This window comes from Podarcis muralis, chromosome 6, assembly GCF_964188315.1.
Source record: "Podarcis muralis chromosome 6, rPodMur119.hap1.1, whole genome shotgun sequence".
In the NCBI taxonomy this organism is placed as follows: Eukaryota; Metazoa; Chordata; class Lepidosauria; order Squamata; family Lacertidae; genus Podarcis; species Podarcis muralis.
In genome coordinates, this window is record NC_135660.1 from 1003759 (window position 1) to 1025128 (window position 21370).

Consider the following 21370-nt stretch of genomic DNA (forward strand, 5'->3'; position numbering starts at 1 on the left):
GCTGCCCTGGAGGGCCTGGCTCAATTCGAACCCTGTGCAGAGGACCCCAAAGACCCCCCAACACTGATCCAGGCTTGGGCTATCCAGTTGATCCTCTGCCGGCCTCACGGTCTTCTATAGGACGTCCTTCCCAGCACCCACCTTGCGCTTACGAGGCTTTCCCTCTGTCCTCCTGCGGCCGCAGAAGTCTAAGGCTTTCTTCCTTTTAGGGAAGAACACTGAGAGACATGAGAGCTCAGATTAGGAATGCAGCATGTGCGAGAGAGGTCCCAATTGTTCCCCAGCAGCACGCAGGTGGCCCTGATGTTTGGCTCAGAAATGCATGCCAGTCCCAATCTGGACGGCGTACGATGTGGACCCCAGATGCAAACCCAGCAGTCTTTTGCACAGAATTGGGGCCACAAGCAGGTGGCATGCTGCCTGCGCCCCACCCCCTCTGCCAGCCCCCCAGGGTCGAGATACGGCCCTCCCCACCTGCAGCCTCCCAGCCAGCCTTTCCACTCTCTGCTCAGTCCCTGCCAGGTCTTCTTTAGCTGTGACCCCTTCATTGCAGGGGGGCTGGACTAGATGATCCTCGGAGGTCCCTTCCCACTCTATGACTCCATGCTTTAGAAGCACAACTTCTCCTACCTGGGCAGTTACCTTTCCACGAGGGCCAACATTGATGCCAAAATCCAGCATCGCCTGAGCTCTCCCAATTGAAATGCAGAGTGTTTGAGGACCAGGACATTTGCAGAGAAACCAAAATGCTTGTTTACAAAGCTATTGTACTACCAACCTTACTATATGAGCTTTAGGGCAGCAGCTGAAGAAGGAACAAAAAGGGTTTTCTTGTGTGAGTTTCTTGTGGCTGTTTAGCTGCTCTCCCTGTGCAAAGGTCAGAGGGGGCAGGGCTTCTGTTGAGGTAGGTGATTAGCTGTGGGAGGAGCTTATCAGAGCTTTAGGGCAGCGGCGGGCGCCTAGCGGCGCACGCAGTTTGATCCATATTTTAGATTTAGGGGCGCTAGTCTCAAACATTTGTTGGGGGAGACCTAGGTTTTTTTGGGAGGGATTTATTTGTCCTGTCTCCACACTTTTTATGATAGAGGACCACTGTAGTCACCCCCAACGACACGTTCCCAAGATGGAGGGTGAGGGAACAGCTGCAGTCGCCTGTGGTTCCTGCGCAATGTTTGCCATCTTGCCAAAGGTTGCAGGCAGCTTTACCTGCAGCAATTGCATGTTGATTGCCCTCTTAAAAGACAAAGTCCAGCAACTGGAGGAACGTGTAGCTACGCTCCAAAGAATTAGAGAGCTGGAACTCTTCTTGGAAGCAACAGAGCACACCGTCTCCACCAAGGAAGAGACAGGGGACTCCCCTGAGAAGGTGGCTAGTTCACCAACACAGGAGCCAGATATATGGAGAAACGTGACTCAAAGAAGTAGGAGGCCCAGGGTTCGCTCTGATTGTTTAGAAATACGCAATCGCTTTGAGGTCCTTTCCCCTAGCATGGAAGACGAAGAGCAGACTCCATTTGAGGATCTCTCCCTCATTACAGTCGATCAGGTATATGAAGACGAGGAGCAAAGGCAGTCCTCTGGGAATGTCCAGGCGACCTTGGAACCGACAGCTCACAGAAGAACCCCGACCAGACCTAAGAGGAGGCGTGTAGTGGTGATAGGGGATTCCCTACTGAGGGGAACAGAAGCAGTGATCTGTGGGCCTGACAAGATGTCTCGGGAAGTGTGCTGTCTCCCCGGGGCTAAGATCCAAGATGTAACTGAACGACTGCAAGGAATCATAAAACCCACTGACAAATACCCCTTCCTCTTGGTTCATGTGGGAACCAATGACACTGCAAGCAATAGCCTCCAGAAGATCAAAAGAGATTACGAGGCTCTGGGCAGGAAATTGAAGCAATTAAATGCACAAATTGTCATCTCATCTGTCCTCCCAGTTGAACGACGTGGCCCAGGGAGAGAGGGAAAAATAGTGGAAGTGAACAACTGGCTTCGCAAATGGTGCAAACAGGAACGGTTTGGATTCTTAGATCACGGAATGCAGTTTCTTGAAGATGGACCTCTGGCAAGCGATGGGCTGCACCTCACAACGGTTGGGAGGAATGTTTTTGCAAAAAATCTCAGAAACCTCATCAGGAGGGCTTTAAACTGACTAATGTGGGGGAGGGAGACAGTGCTCCTGAAGGTAGGAGTCTATCAATTGATGAAGATGATCATCCAAATGTCATAGACCGAATGGAGCAAAGAGCATGCAGACCTAGTGGTGGGAGGAGAAAATCCTTAAATAAGAGACACGGGGGAATGATTAATGGACTTCAATGTCTGTACACTAATGCGCAAAGCATGGGAAATAAACAAGATGAGCTTGAGCTCCTGGTACAGCAAACTAAATATGACATAATAGGAATCACTGAAACCTGGTGGGATAAATCCCACGATTGGAATGTAATAATGGAGGGATACAATCTATTTCAAAGAAACAGACCAGACAAGAAAGGAGGAGGAGTGGCGTTATATGTCAGGGATGTGTATACCTGTGAAGAGATCCAAGATTTAGAACCTCAAAGCCAAAGTGAGAGCATTTGGGTCAAAATTAAGGGAGAGAAGAATAACAGTGACCTCATTGTGGGAGTTTACTATAGATCCCCAAGCCAAACGGAGGACATAGATGATGCCTTCCTGGAACAGATGGCCAAGCATGCAAAAGGAAGGGAGATAGTAGTAATGGGGGACTTCAATTACCCGGATATTTGTTGGATGTCAAACTCAGCCAAGAGCATAAGGTCAAACAGATTCCTCACTGCCCTTGCAGACAACTTCATTGTCCAGAAAGTGGGAGAAGCAACAAGAGGAACAGCCATTTTAGATCTGGTCCTAACCAATGTTGATGACCTGGTTAGTGGGGTAGAAGTGGAAGGATCATTAGGCGCGAGTGATCATGCTCTTCTGAAGTTTACTATACAGCGGAAAGGAGCAGCCAAGCATACTAGGACTCAATTTCTCGACTTTAAGAAAGCCGACTTCATAAAGCTTAGGGAAGTGCTGGGTGAGATCCCATGGACAGTAATACTAAAAGGAAAGGGAGTTCAAGATGGCTGGGAGTTTGTTAAGAGGGAGATAGTAAAAGCACAACTTCAGGCAATACCAATGAGACGGAAACATGGAAGGTGCCTAAAGAAGCCAGGGTGGCTATCTAAAGAACTTTTAACTGAGTTAAGATTAAAAAAGGATGTGTACAAAAAATGGAAAAGGGGGGAAACCACCAAAGAGGAATTCAAACAAATAGCCAGCACGTGTAGACACAAAGTCAGAAAAGCTAAAGCACAAAATGAACTCAGGCTTGCTAGAGAGGTTAAAAGCAACAAAAAAGGCTTTTATGGGTATGTTCGTAGCAAAAGGAAGAACAAAGAAACCGTGGGGTCACTCAGAGGAGAAGATGGTGAAATGCAAACAGGGGACACAGAAAGGGCTGAACTCCTCAATGCCTTCTTTGCCTCAGTCTTCTCCGATAAAGAAAACAATGCCCGACCTGAAGAATTTGGAGCAAATGATTCAGCAGAGGAAACACAGCCCAGAATAACTAAGGAGATAGTACAAGAATACTTGGCTAGTCTAGATGTATTCAAGTCTCCAGGGCCAGATGAACTGCATCCAAGAGTATTAAAAGAACTGGCAGATGTGATTTCAGAACCACTGGCAGTCATCTTTGAGAATTCCTGGAGAACAGGCGAAGTCCCGGCAGACTGGAGGAGGGCAAATGTTGTCCCTATTTTCAAAAAGGGGAAAAGAGAGGACCCAAATAATTACCGCCCAGTCAGTCTGACATCAATACCAGGGAAGATTCTGGAGCAGATCATTAAGCAAACAGTCTGTGAGCACCTAGAAAGGAATGCTGTGATCACCAATAGTCAGCATGGATTTCTGAAAAATAAGTCATGTCAGACTAACCTGATCTCGTTTTTTGACAGAATTACAAGCCTGGTAGATGAAGGGAACGCAGTGGATGTAGTCTACCTTGATTTCAGCAAGGCATTTGACAAGGTGCCCCATGATATTCTTGTAAAGAAGCTGGTAAAATGTGGTCTTGACTATGCTACCACTCAGTGGATTTGTAACTGGCTGACTGACCGAACCCAAAGGGTGCTCATCAATGGTTCCTCTTCATCCTGGAGAAGAGTGACTAGTGGGGTGCCACAGGGTTCTGTCTTGGGCCCGGTCTTATTCAACATCTTTATCAACGACTTGGATGATGGACTCAAGGGCATCCTGATCAAATTTGCAGATGACACCAAACTGGGAGGGGTGGTTAACACCCCAGAGGACAGGATCACACTTCAAAACGACCTTGACAGATTAGAGAACTGGGCCAAAACAAACAAGATGAATTTTAACAGGGAGAAATGTAAAGTATTGCACTTGGGCAAAAAAAATGAGAGGCACAAATACAAGATGGGTGACACCTGGCTTGAGAGCAGTGCATGTGAAAAGGATCTAGGAGTCTTGGTTGACCACAAACTTGACATGAGCCAACAGTGTGACGCGGCAGCTAAAAAAGCCAATGCAATTCTGGGCCTCATCAATAGGAGTATAGCATCTAGATCAAGGGAAGTAATAGTGCCACTGTATTCTGCTCTGGTCAGACCTCACCTGGAGTACTGTGTCCAGTTCTGGGCACCACAGTTCAAGAAGGACACTGACAAACTAGAACGTGTCCAGAGGAGGGCAACCAAAATGGTCAAAGGCCTGGAAATGATGCCTTATGAGGAACGGCTAAGGGAGCTGGGCATGTTTAGCCTGGAGAAGAGGAGGTTAAGGGGTGATATGATAGCCATGTTCAGAATTCGAGACCGGGGGAAAGAGGCGGTGGATGAAGATTGGAACAAATTTAAAGTTTATCTTAAAAACTGTTGTAATTTGGAAAATTAGGGGATCAGGGTAATAAGAGATAAAGAACTACAGTTGTTTTAATAACTTATGGAAGTTAAATCTATGAAATATAAATAAGTTTATTACGAAAGGGTTGCTGAAAAATCTTGAAACAAGAATGCAGAAAAGGGGTGGTACGGGGAAGTCGATTTTGTGTTTGTTTATGTTTTTGCTTTGTTTCTTCTTTACTTATGAAAAATTAATAAAAATTTATTTAAAAAAAAAAAAAGATATGATAGCCATGTTCAAATATATAAAAGGATGTCACATAGAGGAGGGAGAAAGGTTGTTTTCTGCTGCTCCAGAGAAGCGGACACAGAGCAATGGATCCAAACTACAAGAAAGAAGATTCCACCTAAACATTAGGAAGAACTTCCTGACAGTAAGAGCTGTTCGACAGTGGAATTTGCTGCCAAGGAGTGTGGTGGAGTCTCCTTCTTTGGAGGTCTTTAAGCAGAGGCTTGACAACCATATGTCAGGAGTGCTCTGATGGTGTTTCCTGCTTGGCAGGGGGTTGGACTCGATGGCCCTTGTGGTCTCTTCCAACTCTATGATTCTATGATTCTATGCTTGTGAAGCATGGACCACTTCTAAACGCCATCTCCAACTCCTCGAAAGATTCCATCAATGGAATTTTTACACATCGCTTGGGAAGACAGGCGAACTACCGTAATACCAGTGTACTGGAAGAAGCAAAGGCCACCAATGTCCCAACTTCCTGACAGTAAGAGCTGTTCGACAGTGAAATTTGCTGCCAAGGAGTGTGGTGGAGTCTCCTTCTTTGGAGGTCTTTAAGCAGAGGCTTGACAACCATATGTCAGGAGTGCTCTGATGGTGTTTCCTGCTTGGCAGGGGGTTGGACTCGATGGCCCTTGTGGTCTATTCCAACTCTATGATTCTATGATTCTATTCTATGATTCTATGATTCAATGTTAAAGCAAATATTCTTCAACTTTGTCTCCCTGGTCATGTTGTGTGGATGCCTGATGATCGTCTTCCAAAGCAACTCCTCTATTCCAAACTTTGAAATGGAAAGCGTAATGCTGGTGGTCAACAAAAGGGGTTTAAAGACTGTCTCAAGGCAAATCTTTAAAAATGTAGTATAAACACCAACAACTGGGAAACACTGGCCTGCGAGCGCTCCAGTTGGAGAACAGCTTTTCCCAAGGGTGTCCTGGGCTTTGAAGACGCTCGAACTCAGGACGCAAGGGAGAAACGTGCTAAGAGGAAGGGATGCTTGGCAAACCCTCACTGTGATCAACTCCCGTCTGGAAACCAATGTCCCCACTGTGGAAGGTCGTGTGGGTCCAGAATTGGCCTCCACAGTCACTTATGGACTCATTGTTAAAACCGTGTTTATGGAAGACTATCTTACTCGGCTACAAGGGATCGCTGAAGAAGAAGAAGATGACTCCATGTTTTTAGAAGCGCAAGGGGCTGCAGCAGAGGTATGGGGCCGAGGGGATGGGCGGGGGGGAGAGAACCTAGAGGAGAAACGCGCAGGTGTCTCACTGCTGCTCAGTTGCCCAGGAAGGAGAGGAAGAAGGAGCAGCACCTCTCTGCCGGCTTTGAGGTTGAGATCCAAAGCTATGGGAAAGTGCAGCTGGAAAACACAACCCTGGTAATTAGGCCAGTTAATCGGCTTGTGCATTTCACAACCTGATTGGCAGGCAAGCGTGGAGGAAGAGAGAGGATTTGCATAGAGGAAATCAACTGGGCACGGGACGCCCTTTTCTTCCCTTGAAGAGCCGGGGAAACACTGATCATTGCCAGAGAACTCTTTAGAATAAATGTGTGCAGAGAGAAAGGTTCTTTTGCTATTAATCCATTGGCGCCTTGATAGCCACGTGCAAAATAATAACAGAACTCTTTCCCTGATGAGCACACAAGGTGTGGCAACACAGAAACCAGCACTTGGTCCCCAGGAAACACTCGGAAAGTTGCAGGGATGCTGTTTGCGCCGTATTTCCCAATTCTTTGCATGTGACAAGAATCTGGGGGAGCGTCAGGAAGGCATGAGGTCATGGGAGGGTTACTGGTGCCTTGGGACACGTGGTTGATGCCCAGAGAGAGGCAGGTGCGCCTCCCAAGAGAAGTGGACAAGTTCATGGTGGAGGAGAGGGCTCTGCTCTGTCTCCGCAGTTGCAGGCAGTGATGCTTCTGAATCCCACTTGCTGGAGAATGTTGCTCTTTGGCTCAAATCTTGCTTGCAGGGTCCTATTGGGGGACAGGGGGCGGGCAGGTGTGGAGGACACCCTGGTCCTGAATGGGGCAACTGTGCCCCGAAAGGACCAGGTGCGCAGCCTGGGAGTCATTTTGGACTCACAGCTGTCCATGAAGGCGCAGGTTAATTCTGTGTCCAGAGCAGCTGTTTACCAGCTCCATCTGGTTTGCAGGCTGAGACCCTCCCTGCCCACAGACTGTCTCACCAGAGTGGTGCATGCTCTGGCTATCTCCCGCTTGGACTACTGAAATGCGCTCTATGTGGGGCTACCTTTGAAGGTGACCCATAAACTACAACTAATCCAGAATGCGGCAGCTAGACTGGGGACTGGGAGTGGTTGCTGGGACCATATAATACTGGTTGGCTCCCAGGACATTTCCGAGCACAATTCAAAGTGTTGGTGCTGACCTTTAAAGCCCTAAATGGCTTCGGCCCAGTATACCTGAAGGAGCGTCTCCACCCCCATCGTTCCGCCCGGAGGTCCAGCGCCGAGGGCCTTCTGGTGGTTCCCTCACTGCAAGAAGCCAAGTTACAGGGAACCAGGCAGAGGGCCTTCTCAGTGGTGGCGCCCGCCTTGCGGAATGCCCTCCCATCAGATGTCAAGGAAATAAACAACTCTCTGACTTTTAGAAGATACCTGAAGGCAGCCCTGTTTAGGGAAGTTTTTAATGTTTGATTCTATTTTAAATATTCTGTTGGAAGCCGCCCAAAGTGGCTGGGGAAACCCAGCCAGATGGGTGGGGTATAAATAATAAATTATTCTTGTTATTCTTGTTATTCTTGTTATTCTTGTTATTCTTGTTATTCTTGTTATTCTTGTTATTCTTGTTATTATTATTATTATTAGATGGGGGGGAACTAGGCTTTATTTCACCTGGGCCAAAGACCCAGTTTGGCCCTCCCTGCATGGATTTGCACATATGCACAAACATGCTGGGAGCCTCAATGGCACCCCTCTGGAGGCTTCATCTGGGTCAAAATTTTTGTCTAGCCCCCCTGTAGCTGCGGACCTGATCCAGCATGGGTCTTCTTACTTCCTGAAGCCGCCTCTTCACCTTTGCTGGGCTAACTCCAACAGAAGCCTCATATTCCCTGCTCCTCCTCAGGCTTCCAAGGGAACTCCCAGCCCAGGAAGAGGCTCGCAGAGAGCCCCTGCGCCCGCCATCTCTTAGCCTGACCCCGTGCCCGTCTTGGCTGGGCCTGCATGTTTTGCACTTTGCACAGACCGAGGCTGAGCATATTCTGCAGCTGGAGGAGGGAGGAAGCATCTCGGTCAACTTCTCTCCCCCAAAGCCCCTCTCCTTCCAGGAGAGCCCAGCAGAGAAAGCAAAAGTCTCTTGCCAGGCGGCAGGTCTTTCAAGGTAATCTCCACCAGACCAACCAGTTTGACCAGTCTGGCATAGTCCCTCCTACACTCAAGCGCCTCAGGGCAGGGAGGGAGCAGGAGGTCATCCTCTCAAGCCCCTAATCCTATTAGGGGCAGCAAGCGGAATATTCCTACCAGGGATGGACTCCAGCTTTCCCTCTGCCGGCTGGCAGCAAAGAGGCGCACGGCTACCCAGAGGGCAAACAGGGTTGCCAGTTCCTGATTCACACACCTGTGCAAAGCAGGCAGTTGCACGCCAGCCTGGGAGTCACCTGGGCTTTCGGTGGAGGGGCGGGTGTGACCTCGCGTGATGACAAAGGGCCGGATCCGGAAAGAGGAGACCGGGACAGGGGCTGCCCCAGCTTCTCCTTGGGGTCCCATCTTGCCACACAGGGGCTTGTAGGGCTCAGAGGATCTGAATGTATAAGAACCTGCTTCCTTCCATGACGGGATGCAGCACAAGTCATGAGTTCACAGCAGGAGGAAGAAGGATTGCCATGCAAACTCTTCCCAAAAGCCACCCCCTTTCTTGCGCTGGAGGGTAGGACTCGAACCCATGACTTCAAGTTACAAGACAGGAGATTCCAATTGAACATCGGGAAGAACTTTCTGACAGTAAGAGCTGTTTGGCAGTGGAACAGACACCCACAAGAAGTGGTGGACTCCCCTTCCTTTGAGATTTTAAGCAGATTTTAATCGGGCCTCTTGCCAGGGATTCTGTAGCTACCGTATTTTCTTGAGTGTAATATACACCTTTTTGGCCAAATTATGTTGCAAACATTAGGGTCCAGGTCAGATTTGATGGTGCACTTACATTCCTCAGCAGATACTTCCTTGGTTTCAAGGTTTAGAAAATAGAGGTGCACATTCGATTCAATGGTGCATTCAATTAGTGTAAATGCGGTATGTTTCTTTCAGAGCAGGGGGGTGGACTAGATGACCCGGGGGTCCCTTCCAACACTTCTGTGATTCCTCACAGGGGAGTCATTCCGCCCCCAGAGCCAGCTTCCTCAGATATACAATTGTTCCATGAACAACTGGGCCACACCTCAGGGAATGTCTTCTTCAGCAAAACTGCATCCAGCAGGCACAGGGAAATCCCCATTTACGCAGGAGTTCTGTTCCTGGCTGCCGCCCATGACACCGGGAGCATGTGAGTGGGGATTCCCAAGCTCTGCGCCCCACCTGCCCTGCCGCCACCTGCTTCCAGCGCTGAAAACAGCGGTCAGAGTACTGGAACTTCATGGCAGCACAAGGACCCTTGTCCCATTTCAGCTGGTGATTGAATCCAGAGGGCTTGAACTGCAGCACTAAAAGCCCAGTCACAAGCTAAGACCCCTGCCCTTTATGCACAAACTCCACACGAACGTAACACTTCATGCATCAGAAGGCAATGGAGGCTCTAATCCACAGAGACTCTGGTGCAAATTGGTTGTCTTTTCAGGTGCACTACAAAAGTCTGGGGTCATCCATGGCTCCGAGAAGTAGTCATTTGCTTGGATAAGATATAAGGATTTATTGGAAAATAAAACCCCAAGGTGGCTGTCACCGATGGAAGCGAAAGCTCAGAAAAAGCTCAATATGGAGGTTAAATGGCCGAAATATTGGGAAATTTTGGAACAAGACGGAGATAGACTAAAACTGCAGAGTTTTGAGAAACTAAAGAACAAAGTGTGAGACTGGCTTCATTATTATCAGATAATGGAGGCATATAATTTGGACAAGAAAATTGGCTTCCAGGTGGAAAAATCAAAATTAGAAACAGAACTGTTAGAACCCAAAACTAAGAATTTGTCAAGGATGTATAACTTGCTGTTGAAATGGAATACTCGGGATGAAACAGTGAAATCTGTTATGATTAAATGGGCACAAGATGTTGGACACAATATTATGTTTGCTGACTGGGAACAGTTATGGACCACAGGTATGAAGTTTACGGCATGTAATGCCTTAAGAGAGAATATTATGAAAATGATATACAGGTGGTACATGACACCAGTCAAGCTTGCAAAAATCTATCACTTGCCCGATAATAAGTGTTGGAAATGTAAAGAAACTGAAGGTACATTCTTTCACCTTTGGTGGTCGTGCCCAAGGATTAAGGCTTTCTGGGAGACGATCTATAATGAAATGAAAAAGGTATTTAAATATACCTTCCTGAAGAAACCAGAGGCCTTTCTCCTGGGCATAGTTGACCAATCGGTGTTAAAGAAGGATAGAACTTTCTTTATGTATGCTACAACAGCAGCAAGAATACTTATTGCAAAATATTGGAAGACACAAGATTTACCCACTCTGGAAGAATGGCAGATGAAGGTGATGGACTACATGGAATTGGCAGAAATGACTGGCAGGATCCGAGACCAGGGAGAAGAGTCAGTGGAAGAAGACTGGAAGAAATTTAAAGACTATCTACAGAGATATTGTAAAATTAATGAATGTTAGAATGATGTTGGATTGAAATTAAGTGGTTTCTAGCTGTAATGGTATAAAAGAATATGAAAAAATGGTTTTTTATAAGTAAAAATTCAAGGTTATAATAATTTAAGATTAAAGATCTGGGTAGAATAAAGAGGGAAAGAAACTGCTGAGCTAATAATTTGAATTGGAATACAAAAAAGGGAGGTCCGAGGAGGTCCGAGAAACAAGTAAATGAAAAATAATGTGATGAAAAGATTGATTGTTTTTAACTATTTTTATTTTGTACTTTTTCTTTTTTTCTTTTTCTATTTTGTAATGTAAAAATCTTAATAAAAATTTTATATATATAAAAAAGAGAAGTAGTAATTTGCTTTTCCTAGTAATCACGATATTTCTTCCAATCTTTTTGAAATGTTTGTTTGCTATAACCTCTGATCGCATCTGTCCGTCTTGCCAATTCAACATAACTAAATAATCTATTTTGCCATTCTTGTTTCGTTGGAATTATTTCTCTCCCCCCCCCCCCCAATTTTTCGCTTTCTCATTTCAGGCAAATGTCCAATGGCCCCCTGAGGAACACCACCTGGGAGAACTTAGGGGGCCAAGCGTCGCTCGCTGACACTTCTTTGAAATCACAGAATCATGCCTTTTGCTTTACAAAAGCCATGTATGCAAGTTAATACATTAGCAGGGTTTTGGAAAAAAACAACACTTGTAATGTGATAGTAAAGGTCAAGGGACCCCTGACCATTAGGTCCAGTCGTGACTGACTCTGGGGTTGCGGCGCTCATCTTGCTTTACTGGCCGAGGGACAGCTTCCGGGTCATGTGGCCAGCATGACTAAGCCGCTTCTGGCGAACCAGAGCAGCGCACGGAAATGCCGTTTACCTTCCCGCTGGAGTGGTACCTATTTATCTACCTGCACTTGGACGTGCTTTCGAACTGCTAGGTTGGCAGGAACTGCTAGGTTGTGATAAACATTGTTTAAATTTGTAGGTAATTAGAGATAATGATGTAGATAGACATGTATGAATGAAGATAATACAATGGAACCAAGGGAAGGAATAGAGGGAAGTCGGGGGGTTCAAGTAACCCCACAATGTTGATATTGATTGAGTATACAGTTGTTATAAATGTTTTATTTTGTGTTTTTATTTTTCCTTTAATGTAAGGATTTTGTGTGTGTGTGGAAACTAATAAAAATATTTTAAAATAAAAAATAAATAAACATGGAACCATGGAACTGGAGTTGGGAGAGACCCCAGGGGCCATGCAGCCCACCCCCTCCTGCCGTGCAAAATTCCCGGCTACCTGGGACAGCCAGGAGTGGCTCTCAGCCACAAGGAGAGAACCAGTCACACATTTCCCAAGCGCCTTGCCTCGTTTGGCGCCTCGAAGCTCAGGTGAACTTCCTTTTAGACAAGAATACTCACCTAACCTGTCCGGAAACAAAACTATATACAGCAGCTCCTGTGGGAAGCATGGCAGACAGAAGTTGGACTCTGGTGGCACAAGTTTAAGAGAGATGTAATTATTGTTTAGTAGTGCACTAAACAATTTTTTTCCTTTTTAAATAATCTGTGTTAATTAAAATTACACACATATACAAAGAATTTACAATCTCATACTACAAAAAGAAAATTAAAGAAACAAAAATGAAGAAAAAAAGAAGAAGAAAAGAAAAAAAGAAAGAAAAAGTAGATTTACGTGCATAAAAAAACCTTAATCTTCCTAATTAATACTTAAATAAACACTTAAACTTCTGACAAAATGAGTCTTCCAATTATTCTCGTTGTACCATTTATACTGTCATTTCCCCCCACAGTTTTAAATTCTTTAATATTGTTCCGTCTACTCCACAAACCCGTCTTAATTTATATAATTAATTTTATAATGAATGATTTTAGAGTGTTGTTTGTGCTGTACTTTTGTACTGTTTTACTGTTGTTAGCCGGCCTGAGCCCAGCTTTGGCTGGGGAGGGCGGGATATAAACAAAATTTATTATTATTATTATTATTATTATTATTATTATTATTATTATTATTCCACAAAGTAAATAAAATGTTCTTTTCATGGGGTGGGGGGAGAAATGCACAATTTACAAGTCTATGGCCCACATAGACTCATAGAACCAGAGAGCTGAGAGGGAACCCAAAAGGTCCTCTAGCCCAACCCCTGGCTGTGCGGAAATGGCAGCTACAGCAGCTGAGGGATTGGCTGTGCCCAAAAGATGGGCTGCCCCAGTCCCGGTTGCTGCCCTGCACAGCTGCTTTGGGATACAGATTCTGGCACAGCGTGGGCAGGATCCAGCCCAAGGCCAACTTCTCAGGAAGAGGCTGCGCTGCTGCTTTGGGAGTCTGTCTGTGTCAGCAGCGCTGGGAAGGGAAGCAACCGCCCTGCGCTGAGTCAGACCAATAAACCTTCTGCGAAATGCACAACAACATTTGAAGAGGCTGATGGCACCAGCCCCAGGGGCCCCATCCAGGCCGGGATCCTTTGCTCACAGGGGGCCCCCGGGGAACCCCGCAAGCAGGATTGGAGCTCTCCTGTGGATTCCAGCCACTGGCATTCCAGAGCATGGCTTCCTTCGGCTATGGAGGCAGAGCGCGGCCGTCCCGGCTAGGAACCACCCAGGAATTGGTCCAGTCTTCTTTGAAGGCCATCTAGGGTAGTGGTCATCCCTGCCTCCGGTGGGAGGGAGTTCCACAGCTGAACTCTGCGCTGAGTGAAGAAGTCTTTCCTTTCGTCTGTCCTGAACCTTCCAGCGCTCAGCAATGGAGGAGGCACCTTCATGGGGCAGCTTCCGCATAATGCCAAATACGCACCTTTTTACCCTGGCTTCTGAAATGGGAGGCACATGTTTCTAGGGCCCACCTTATTTCATAGCATTGTTGTTGTTTAGTCGTTTAGTGGTGTCCAACTCTTCGTGACCCCCTGGACCAGAGCACGCCAGGCACTCCTGTCTTCCACTGCCTCCCGCAGTTTGGTCAAACTCATGCTGGTAGCTTCGAGAACACTATCCAACCATCTTGTCCTCTGTCGTCCCCTTCTCCTTGTGCCCTCCATCTTTCCCAGCATCAGGGTCTTTTCCAGGGAGTCTTCTCTTCTCCTGAGGTGGCCAAAGTCTTGGAGCCTCAGCTTCAGGATCTGTCCTTCCAGGGAGCACTCAGGGCTGATTTCCTTCAGAATGGAGAGGTTTGATCTTCTGGCAGTCCATGGGACTCTCAAGAGTCTCCTCCAGCACCAGAATTCAAAAGCATCCATTCTTCGGCGATCAGCCTTCTTTATGGTCCAGCTCTCACTTCCATACATCACTACTGGGAAAACCAGAGCTTGAACTATACAGACCTTTGTCGGCAAGGTGATGTCTCTGCTTTTTAAGATGTTGTCTAGGTTTGTCATTGTTTTTCTCCCAAGAAGCAGGCACCTTTTAATTTCGTGACTGCTGTCACCATCTGCAGTGATCATGGAGCCCAAGAAAGTAAAATCTCTCACTGCCTCCATTTCTTCCCCTTCTATTTGCCAGGAGGTGATGGGTCCAGTGGCCATGATCTTCGTTTTTTTGATGTTGAGCTTCAGACCATATTTTGCGCTCTCCTCTTTCACCCTCAATAAAAGGTTCTTTAATTCCTCCTCACTTTCTGCCATCAAGGTTGTGTCATCTGCATATCTGAGGTTGTTGATATTTCTTCCGGCGATCTTAATTCCGGTTTGGGTTTCATCCAGCCCAGCCTTTCGCATGATGAATTCTGCCTATAAGTTAAATAAGCAGGGAGACAATATACAGCCTTGTCGTACTTCATAGCATTACAGGATGGCAAAATCCCAAGAAAGGGTCGTTCACAACTAAAGGATTTCTGTGATTGTAAGTTGTTTCAAACTTGTTGTTGTTGTGTTTTATTGTGTTGCAACCTGCCCCGAGTGGTTTAGGGTGAATGGTGGGGAATTCATGCTGGCACCAGACCTGTTTTCTCTACCCGCTCAGGTGAGGCCCAGGTGAGTCACAGGGGATGAGTGCCAATTGCCCAATCTGCACTTCGCTCCTAATTCCTCACCCTCAACATTCCCAGGTGTCGACATCTCTCTCCCACAGCCCAGCCCTGCTTGGCAGTCCTGCCTTGCCACCCTTAATGATTCCTGGCCCACGACCTTTGCTGGCCCTCGCTGAAAGGAAACTGGTCCTCACAGGGGAGATCAGATCCTCACAGGGAGATCAAATCTCAGGTGCTCAAAGGGATTAGCAGCGGGGAGGGCAGCTCCTCCCTTCAGGCTGGCACCACCTCGGCCTCCGTTTTCTTGAGCACCCAGATCATAAAAGGAGACAGAGAGTGAGGTGGGCGGGCGGGATGGGCACCCTGGCAGGGAAGGGCAAGGGATGGGAGTCGTGCGGAACTGGGTGCTGGCTCGTTTGGCAGAAAACAGGGAAAGTGCTTGTGTCCAATCCTGGCCACCTCGCCTCAAAAAGGAAATTGCAGAGTTGGAAGAAGCTTCCTAAAAGGGCAACGGAAACGCTAAAAGGAAGGGCTTTTCCAAGCAGCACATACCGTATTTTTCGCTCCACAAGACGCACCTGACCATAAGACACACCTAGTTTTTAGAGGAGGAAAACAAGAAAAAAAATATTCTGAACGAAACAGTGGATGTATGATTTTTGTGGTTCATGCTGTGGCCACAGACATGTGATTTGACGGTGAGTTTGGGGTAGCCCAATGCAAAAATCCTGTGAATCCTTGTGGATCCGTGCTTTGTAACCAGGTTTTTGCACCACTGCAGCCCCAGGAAACAGTGGGTGTGTGATTTTTTTGGTGCAGGCTGTAGCCATGGACATGCTATGTGATCTGATGGTGAATTTGGGGTGACCCAGTGCAAAAATCCTGAGGATCCATGGGCTTTTACCTCCCCCCTCCCAGGCAGCCTCCTTTATCGCTAGCTTCCCTTACCTCTCTCCCGATCCCACTGATCAGCTGCTTCCTTTCAACACCCCCTTCCCTCTTGTTTGCCTTAGTGTCTTTTCCTTAGCTGGAGCAGTTTTTTGCTCCTCCTTTTCTTCTAATTTCTCTCCTCATTGCTTTAGTCTTCCTGTCTCCTCTCCTTGCAAGTTCGCTTCTCTTTACCTCCCCCCTCCCAGGCAGACTCCTTTATTGCTAGCGTCCCTTATCTCCCTCCCTGATCGCTTGCCGATTAGTGGCTTTGTTTCAACACCCACTTCCCTCTTTCAAAAAAAGAAAAGAAAAAAGGATGATCTGCTTTTTGCCCCAGGGACCACGCATTCGCTCCATAAGACACACAGACAATTCCCCTTACTTTTTAGGAAGGAAAAAGTGCGTCTTATGGAGCGAAAAGTACGGCAGTTAAACTATGGAACTCCCTGCCGCAGGAGGAAGTGACAGCCACCGACTTGGATGGCTTGGAAAGAAGATGAGACAAATTCATGATGGCTCTGCTCTGAATCCCAGTTGCTAGAGACCACGGGAGGGGGGAGCTGGTCCCGGGCCCGAATCCTGCTTGCAGGCTTCCCTATTTGGAGCATCTGGTTGACCCCTGTGAGAGCAGCAGGCTGGACTAGGTGGTCCCCTGGCCTGATCCTGCAGGGCTCTCCGGATGTTCTTTGTCCCTCCTATGGAGTCCTGGAAGAGCCCCCACTCCAAGGGAGCTCCTTGAGGAAGGCTGCCTCCAAGACACCTGAGCCAAAGGCTGAGGGCAGGCAATCTCAGCCTGGGATTTCTCCCAACCTTTCACCACTTCTGTGACTATTAGCCAAGCTGGATGAGAGCTTTGCAAAGGCAGGAGGAGGCAGGAAGGAGCAGGGCCAGAGAGTTTAGCATCTTTTCCAGCTCTTTCATCAAAGAAAATGGGGCTCTGTTATCAGCCAACCCTTTTCTGCCATGTCTTGTCTCTGCAGTTCAGCCTGTCACACCACATCCTGCTTTCCAGGCCGGAATGACCACCAAGAGTTCTTGGGTAACATATTATGGTCTGTCAGGGTCCTTAACAACCTCCCCTTTTTTCGCAAACTCATGCAAGCAGCAGAACACTTTGCACCCAGAAACATGGAACTGGAAACATGACGCTTCCGTCGATCGCACACCATACATTCAGAGCACATTTTCTCCCTTATTTATTCAATTTATATCCCTCCCAGAGGTTGTGCTTATTGTTATACTGGAAAAAATTAATAAAAACATTTACAAAATTCTTCCTCTTATTATTATTATTATTAAAATTTGTATACCGTTCTTTACTCATAGATCTCAGGGAGGTTCACAACATAAAAATACCAGCTAAAAACACGAAATACATACTAAAAACAAGAAAAGAACAAACCAATAATCCCCCACAACACGTTTAAAAGGGTGTCAAATGTCGATCATAAAGAATATTTAAAATATTATATCCCTCCCTCTCAAGTGACCCCTTTCCCCCAAGAATCCTGGGAACTGTAGTTTGTTAAGGGTGTTGGGAGTTGTAGTTCTGGCAAACCACCGTTCCCTGAATTTTCTTGGGGGGGGGATGTGCGTCAAATGCACAATACCTACACATCTCTCCACTCTTCTCCTTCCAAGATGTGGCTCTGAGGGGGAGGCAGGGGCTGGCAAAGAGCTGAGCGACAGGAGTCCAGCGAACAGGTGGGCCCTTCTGCATGCCAGGCAACTCCAGGCTGGAATTTCTGTCTGGGGCAGAGGCGGTGGAGGTGAAGGGTCAAAGGGCACCTGTGCACCTGGACAGGGCATCCCTCCTCAGGTGTCTCCTGCAGGGTCTTGCATAACACCGGAGGGAGAGAGAGAAAGGCTGAAAGGCTCCAGAGGCTGGAACAGGTTTTTCCCCGCTGCAGGTTTGGCTAAAAGAAGGCGTGTGCTCTTAAAGGCAGGCGGCAACACCATGGAGACAGTGACTGCTCTGCCCCGAGTTCAGATCAGCCAGAGCTTCGGTTGCTGCTGCCATCCTTGGGGGAGAGGACGCCCTGGACTGCTTGACAGCCGCCAAGTTTGATGGGGGAAGACCTTCTGAAGGACCACCGCCACCTCCTCAACCAGGGAAAGGAGGATGAGCTGGTAAGAGGCAGCGGAAAATTGAGCTTTCTGGCTCCCCAAATCAGCCGCGTTTCCAGGCATCTCAGGAATTCCTTCCTGCTCTTGGCTCCAGAAGAAGGCTTGCTCCTCCTAGCCCAAGGCTGGCTCGCTGGGAAAGCGCCCCTGAGCGCACAACCGAGGGGCTGGGGCTGGGAGGGGACGGGACGACATTGGACGGCTTGCTCTTTTCTCTCTGTGCATTTCAAGGCTTTGGCAGGAATCCACAGGTGGATGTGTCCTCTTTAAAAAGAATGGATTCAGGCCAGGCGAGTTGGCTGGTGCCTGCGAGAATGAAAAGGGGGGCTGCAGCAAAAGGTTGCAGCATGCAGTGCTTCTGCTTAGGAGACTGTCCAGGTGGGCTGAGCAGGAAGCGGGTCCTCGGCTCCAGGAGACTCTGGATGAAATGCAGAACTGAAAGATCCATTTTGATCTGGGCCCTGCCTGGGTCACCTTCCTGGGATCTATACCAGGAGGCGTGTGTTGGTTTTCCTAGACCTCTCAGTAGCTTTCAGCACAGTGTCCTTCTGGGTATGGAGTAGGGTGTGGGGTTTGGGGAGACTCAGCATTGCAGCGGTCCCACTCCTACCTTGCAAGGAGGGCATAGAAGGAGGTTCTGGGTGACGCCTCCTCTGCCCTGCGGGTCTTGTCTTGACTTCCTCACTCCGTTCTTTAAGAGCTACCACAGAGACTGTGCTGGGTGTTGGTGACAGGGCACACTCTGTGAGAGACATTTAGCTCAGGTTAGACGGACGCCTGTCAGGGATGCTTCAGCCGAGATTCCTGCATTGCAGGGGGTTGGACTCGATGACCCCTGGGGGTCCCTTCCGACGCTACAGTTCTGTGATTCTTCCTGCCTCGGTAGACAGGAGACCATCTTGGGCAACTTCTTAACCTCAGAGCTGGACTGGATGAGGGAGAATGAATTTAATCTTGATCCAGAGAAGATGCAGGCGCCTTAGGCAAATTGTTCGGCTGACTCTAATTTTGGACAAATGTTTCCTGGGGGTTTAGGGTAAATGGCTTTGATGGGGTCGCACAGAATTACAGAATTGTAGAGTTGTGTGCCCCCTAGTCTGACTCCCTGCAACGCAGAAATGCCAGCTGAAGAATCCCAGACAGATGGGCATCCAACGTCTCTTTCAAACTACCCAGTGAAAGAGAGCCCACCTCCTGGCCCCCAATTAAAGAGCAGGCTTGCATTTGGGGAGAGTTCCTGAACCTGTCATTGTTATTTTTGGATGTTTGGGGGGCAGCTGTGGTTGGATGTGCATTCAGCTTCAGGCTACATGGTTACCTTACCTGGGAGTAAGGGCCACTGAACACAATGGGGCTTCCCTCGGTGCAGAAACGTGCCAGATTGCATGTTGAGGACACCATCTGCGCCCAAGGCTTTTGCCATGGTCACGCATGCTGTGGCTGCTTCTTGACTAGACTACTGTAATGCACGTCCTGTGGGGCTGCCCTTGGTTGCGTTCCGGAAACTTTAGCTGGTTCAGAATGTGCAAGCACTATTTTTGTCTGGTGCCAGGAGCTGGGAGCAGGCGGGTCTCATCCTTCATGGACACCACGGATCGGCACTTTCTGGACTAACTTCCCGACGCGGCTGCTGATCAAAGCCAGCTGTTACTGCCTGAGCCTGGGATCCTCTAGGGAGCTCCAGGTCCACTAGGTGACCACCAGTAGGTCCACCACTGTGAGTTGAGGGCACCAGAGACGGTCTTCCTCAGGTGCCTCCAGCCTCTTTTAGGGTGCAGAAGACCAGTGAATGCAGTGCATCTTACGGAATGAGATATAAGCACCATAACATCCAAGACGAATCATCAGCATATTATACAGGAGTGAGTCCTGGGGAAGGGAAAAGCAAGGAACAGGATATGCAAATAGCAGACGATGATCCGACATAACTCTTAGAGGAACGATATGCAACTTAACTTAGAACTGTACCCCCGCAGCCAAAGCCCTTGCCCGCATTTCTGCTCCTTACAGTCTGGATGGAAAAACACGTCTGCCCTCCAGACAGAGATTCAGAGCTGCTCCTGTCACGAGCCAGAGTTTCCTGGCCAATGTTTTCTTCAGTTCCACAGCTTCTGGGGTGATCAGCTTCACCGTTTTGGCAGTTCCCCCCAGTCCCCCAAAGTGAGCTCAGTAACATCCCATTGAGATGGGAAACGCTCTGTAAGTTTAACTACAGTAGTGAAATCGTAGTAGAATTGGAAGGGGTCCCAAGGGCCATCTAGTCCAGCCCCCTGCCATGCATGAACCATACCTTAAAAAAGACCCTGGCTGATGCCCACCCAACCTCTGCCTCAAAACCTCCGAGGGAGGAGAGTGGACCACTTTCGGAGGGAGTCGGATCTGCCGTCGGATGGCTCTTACCGCCAGTGCTGAGTCGGAATCTTGTTTCTTGCAGTTTGAATCCACTGGGTCAGGTGGATTCTGAACCAGCAGAAAACAAGCTTGCTCCATCTTCCCTGTGAGGGACAGAGAGAAACATATGAACTCTTTCCACCACCCCCCACCACCCAGTGGAAGGACTGGAGACAGCTTTCCCACACATCCTGGAGGTGGGGAAAGGGCTCTGTCCACACCTTCATTTTTTGGGAGTCATCCGAAGGCCTTGGCTGCTCTCTAATGAAGTTGGAGTTCTTGTTATTAAATATACCAAGAAAAAAGCACACCAAGAACTCTGGCCAATAGAAGTTTCATTAGTGGGAAAAGCTCCAGACACACGTTGATCTACCCACACTTAGTTGTTATCTCTGAGAAACGTGGAAAATAACAGGATATATTTATACGAATTCTTCAACTTACATGACCCCTTAAAAATTAGCTGATGGTGAATACATTGAAACAGGACCCCGTCCTGGTTTCTAATCCATAACTGACTTCTGCTCAATGATTGAAACTAAGATTTTCACGTCAAATCTGACTGTGGACTAACATGAATTTATCTCTACTCATAAACTCTTATCTCTAATACTGTAACAAATTATTGTGTTATACATATCCTTATGAGTTTGTAATCTCTGTTTGAGTTTGTAATCCTTGTCAGAATACATACTTTTGAATGGATTAGTTTTTGTTACAATTGACTACTGATTTGCGACTAGGGACCACTCCCACTATTGAAATTTATACTGGCCAGAGTTCTTGGTGTGCTTTTTTCATGGCTGCTCTCTCACCTGGGAGCACCACCCGGTGCCTTGATGGCCGGTTGTTCCCCTGGGGCAGCGGCGCCGCTGCTGGCTTCCTCCACAGGCTTTCCTCCGCCTTCCCTGCATGCTGCATCGGCGCTTCTGAGATCAGTCGCTTTTTGAAATGGGCTCATGTCCCCCCCTTCCAGCTGGAGGAATCTGTCCTGC

The 21370-nt window shown here is 47.8% G+C and overlaps 1 protein-coding gene across 1 annotated transcript in view; it reads left to right on the top strand.

The window, feature by feature from the left end:
* Positions 1 to 17459: 17459 nt before the first annotated feature.
* The window catches only part of LOC114598119 (putative cation-transporting ATPase 13A5), a 59183-nt gene continuing 55272 nt past the window's right edge, over positions 17460 to 21370 (top strand). The window contains exons 1-2 of the mRNA XM_028731816.2: positions 17460 to 17564; positions 17771 to 17990. Of these exons, the coding sequence (XP_028587649.2) occupies positions 17928 to 17990 (63 nt within the window). The 5' untranslated portion in view covers positions 17460 to 17564; positions 17771 to 17927. The remainder of the gene's footprint in view (positions 17565 to 17770; positions 17991 to 21370) is intronic.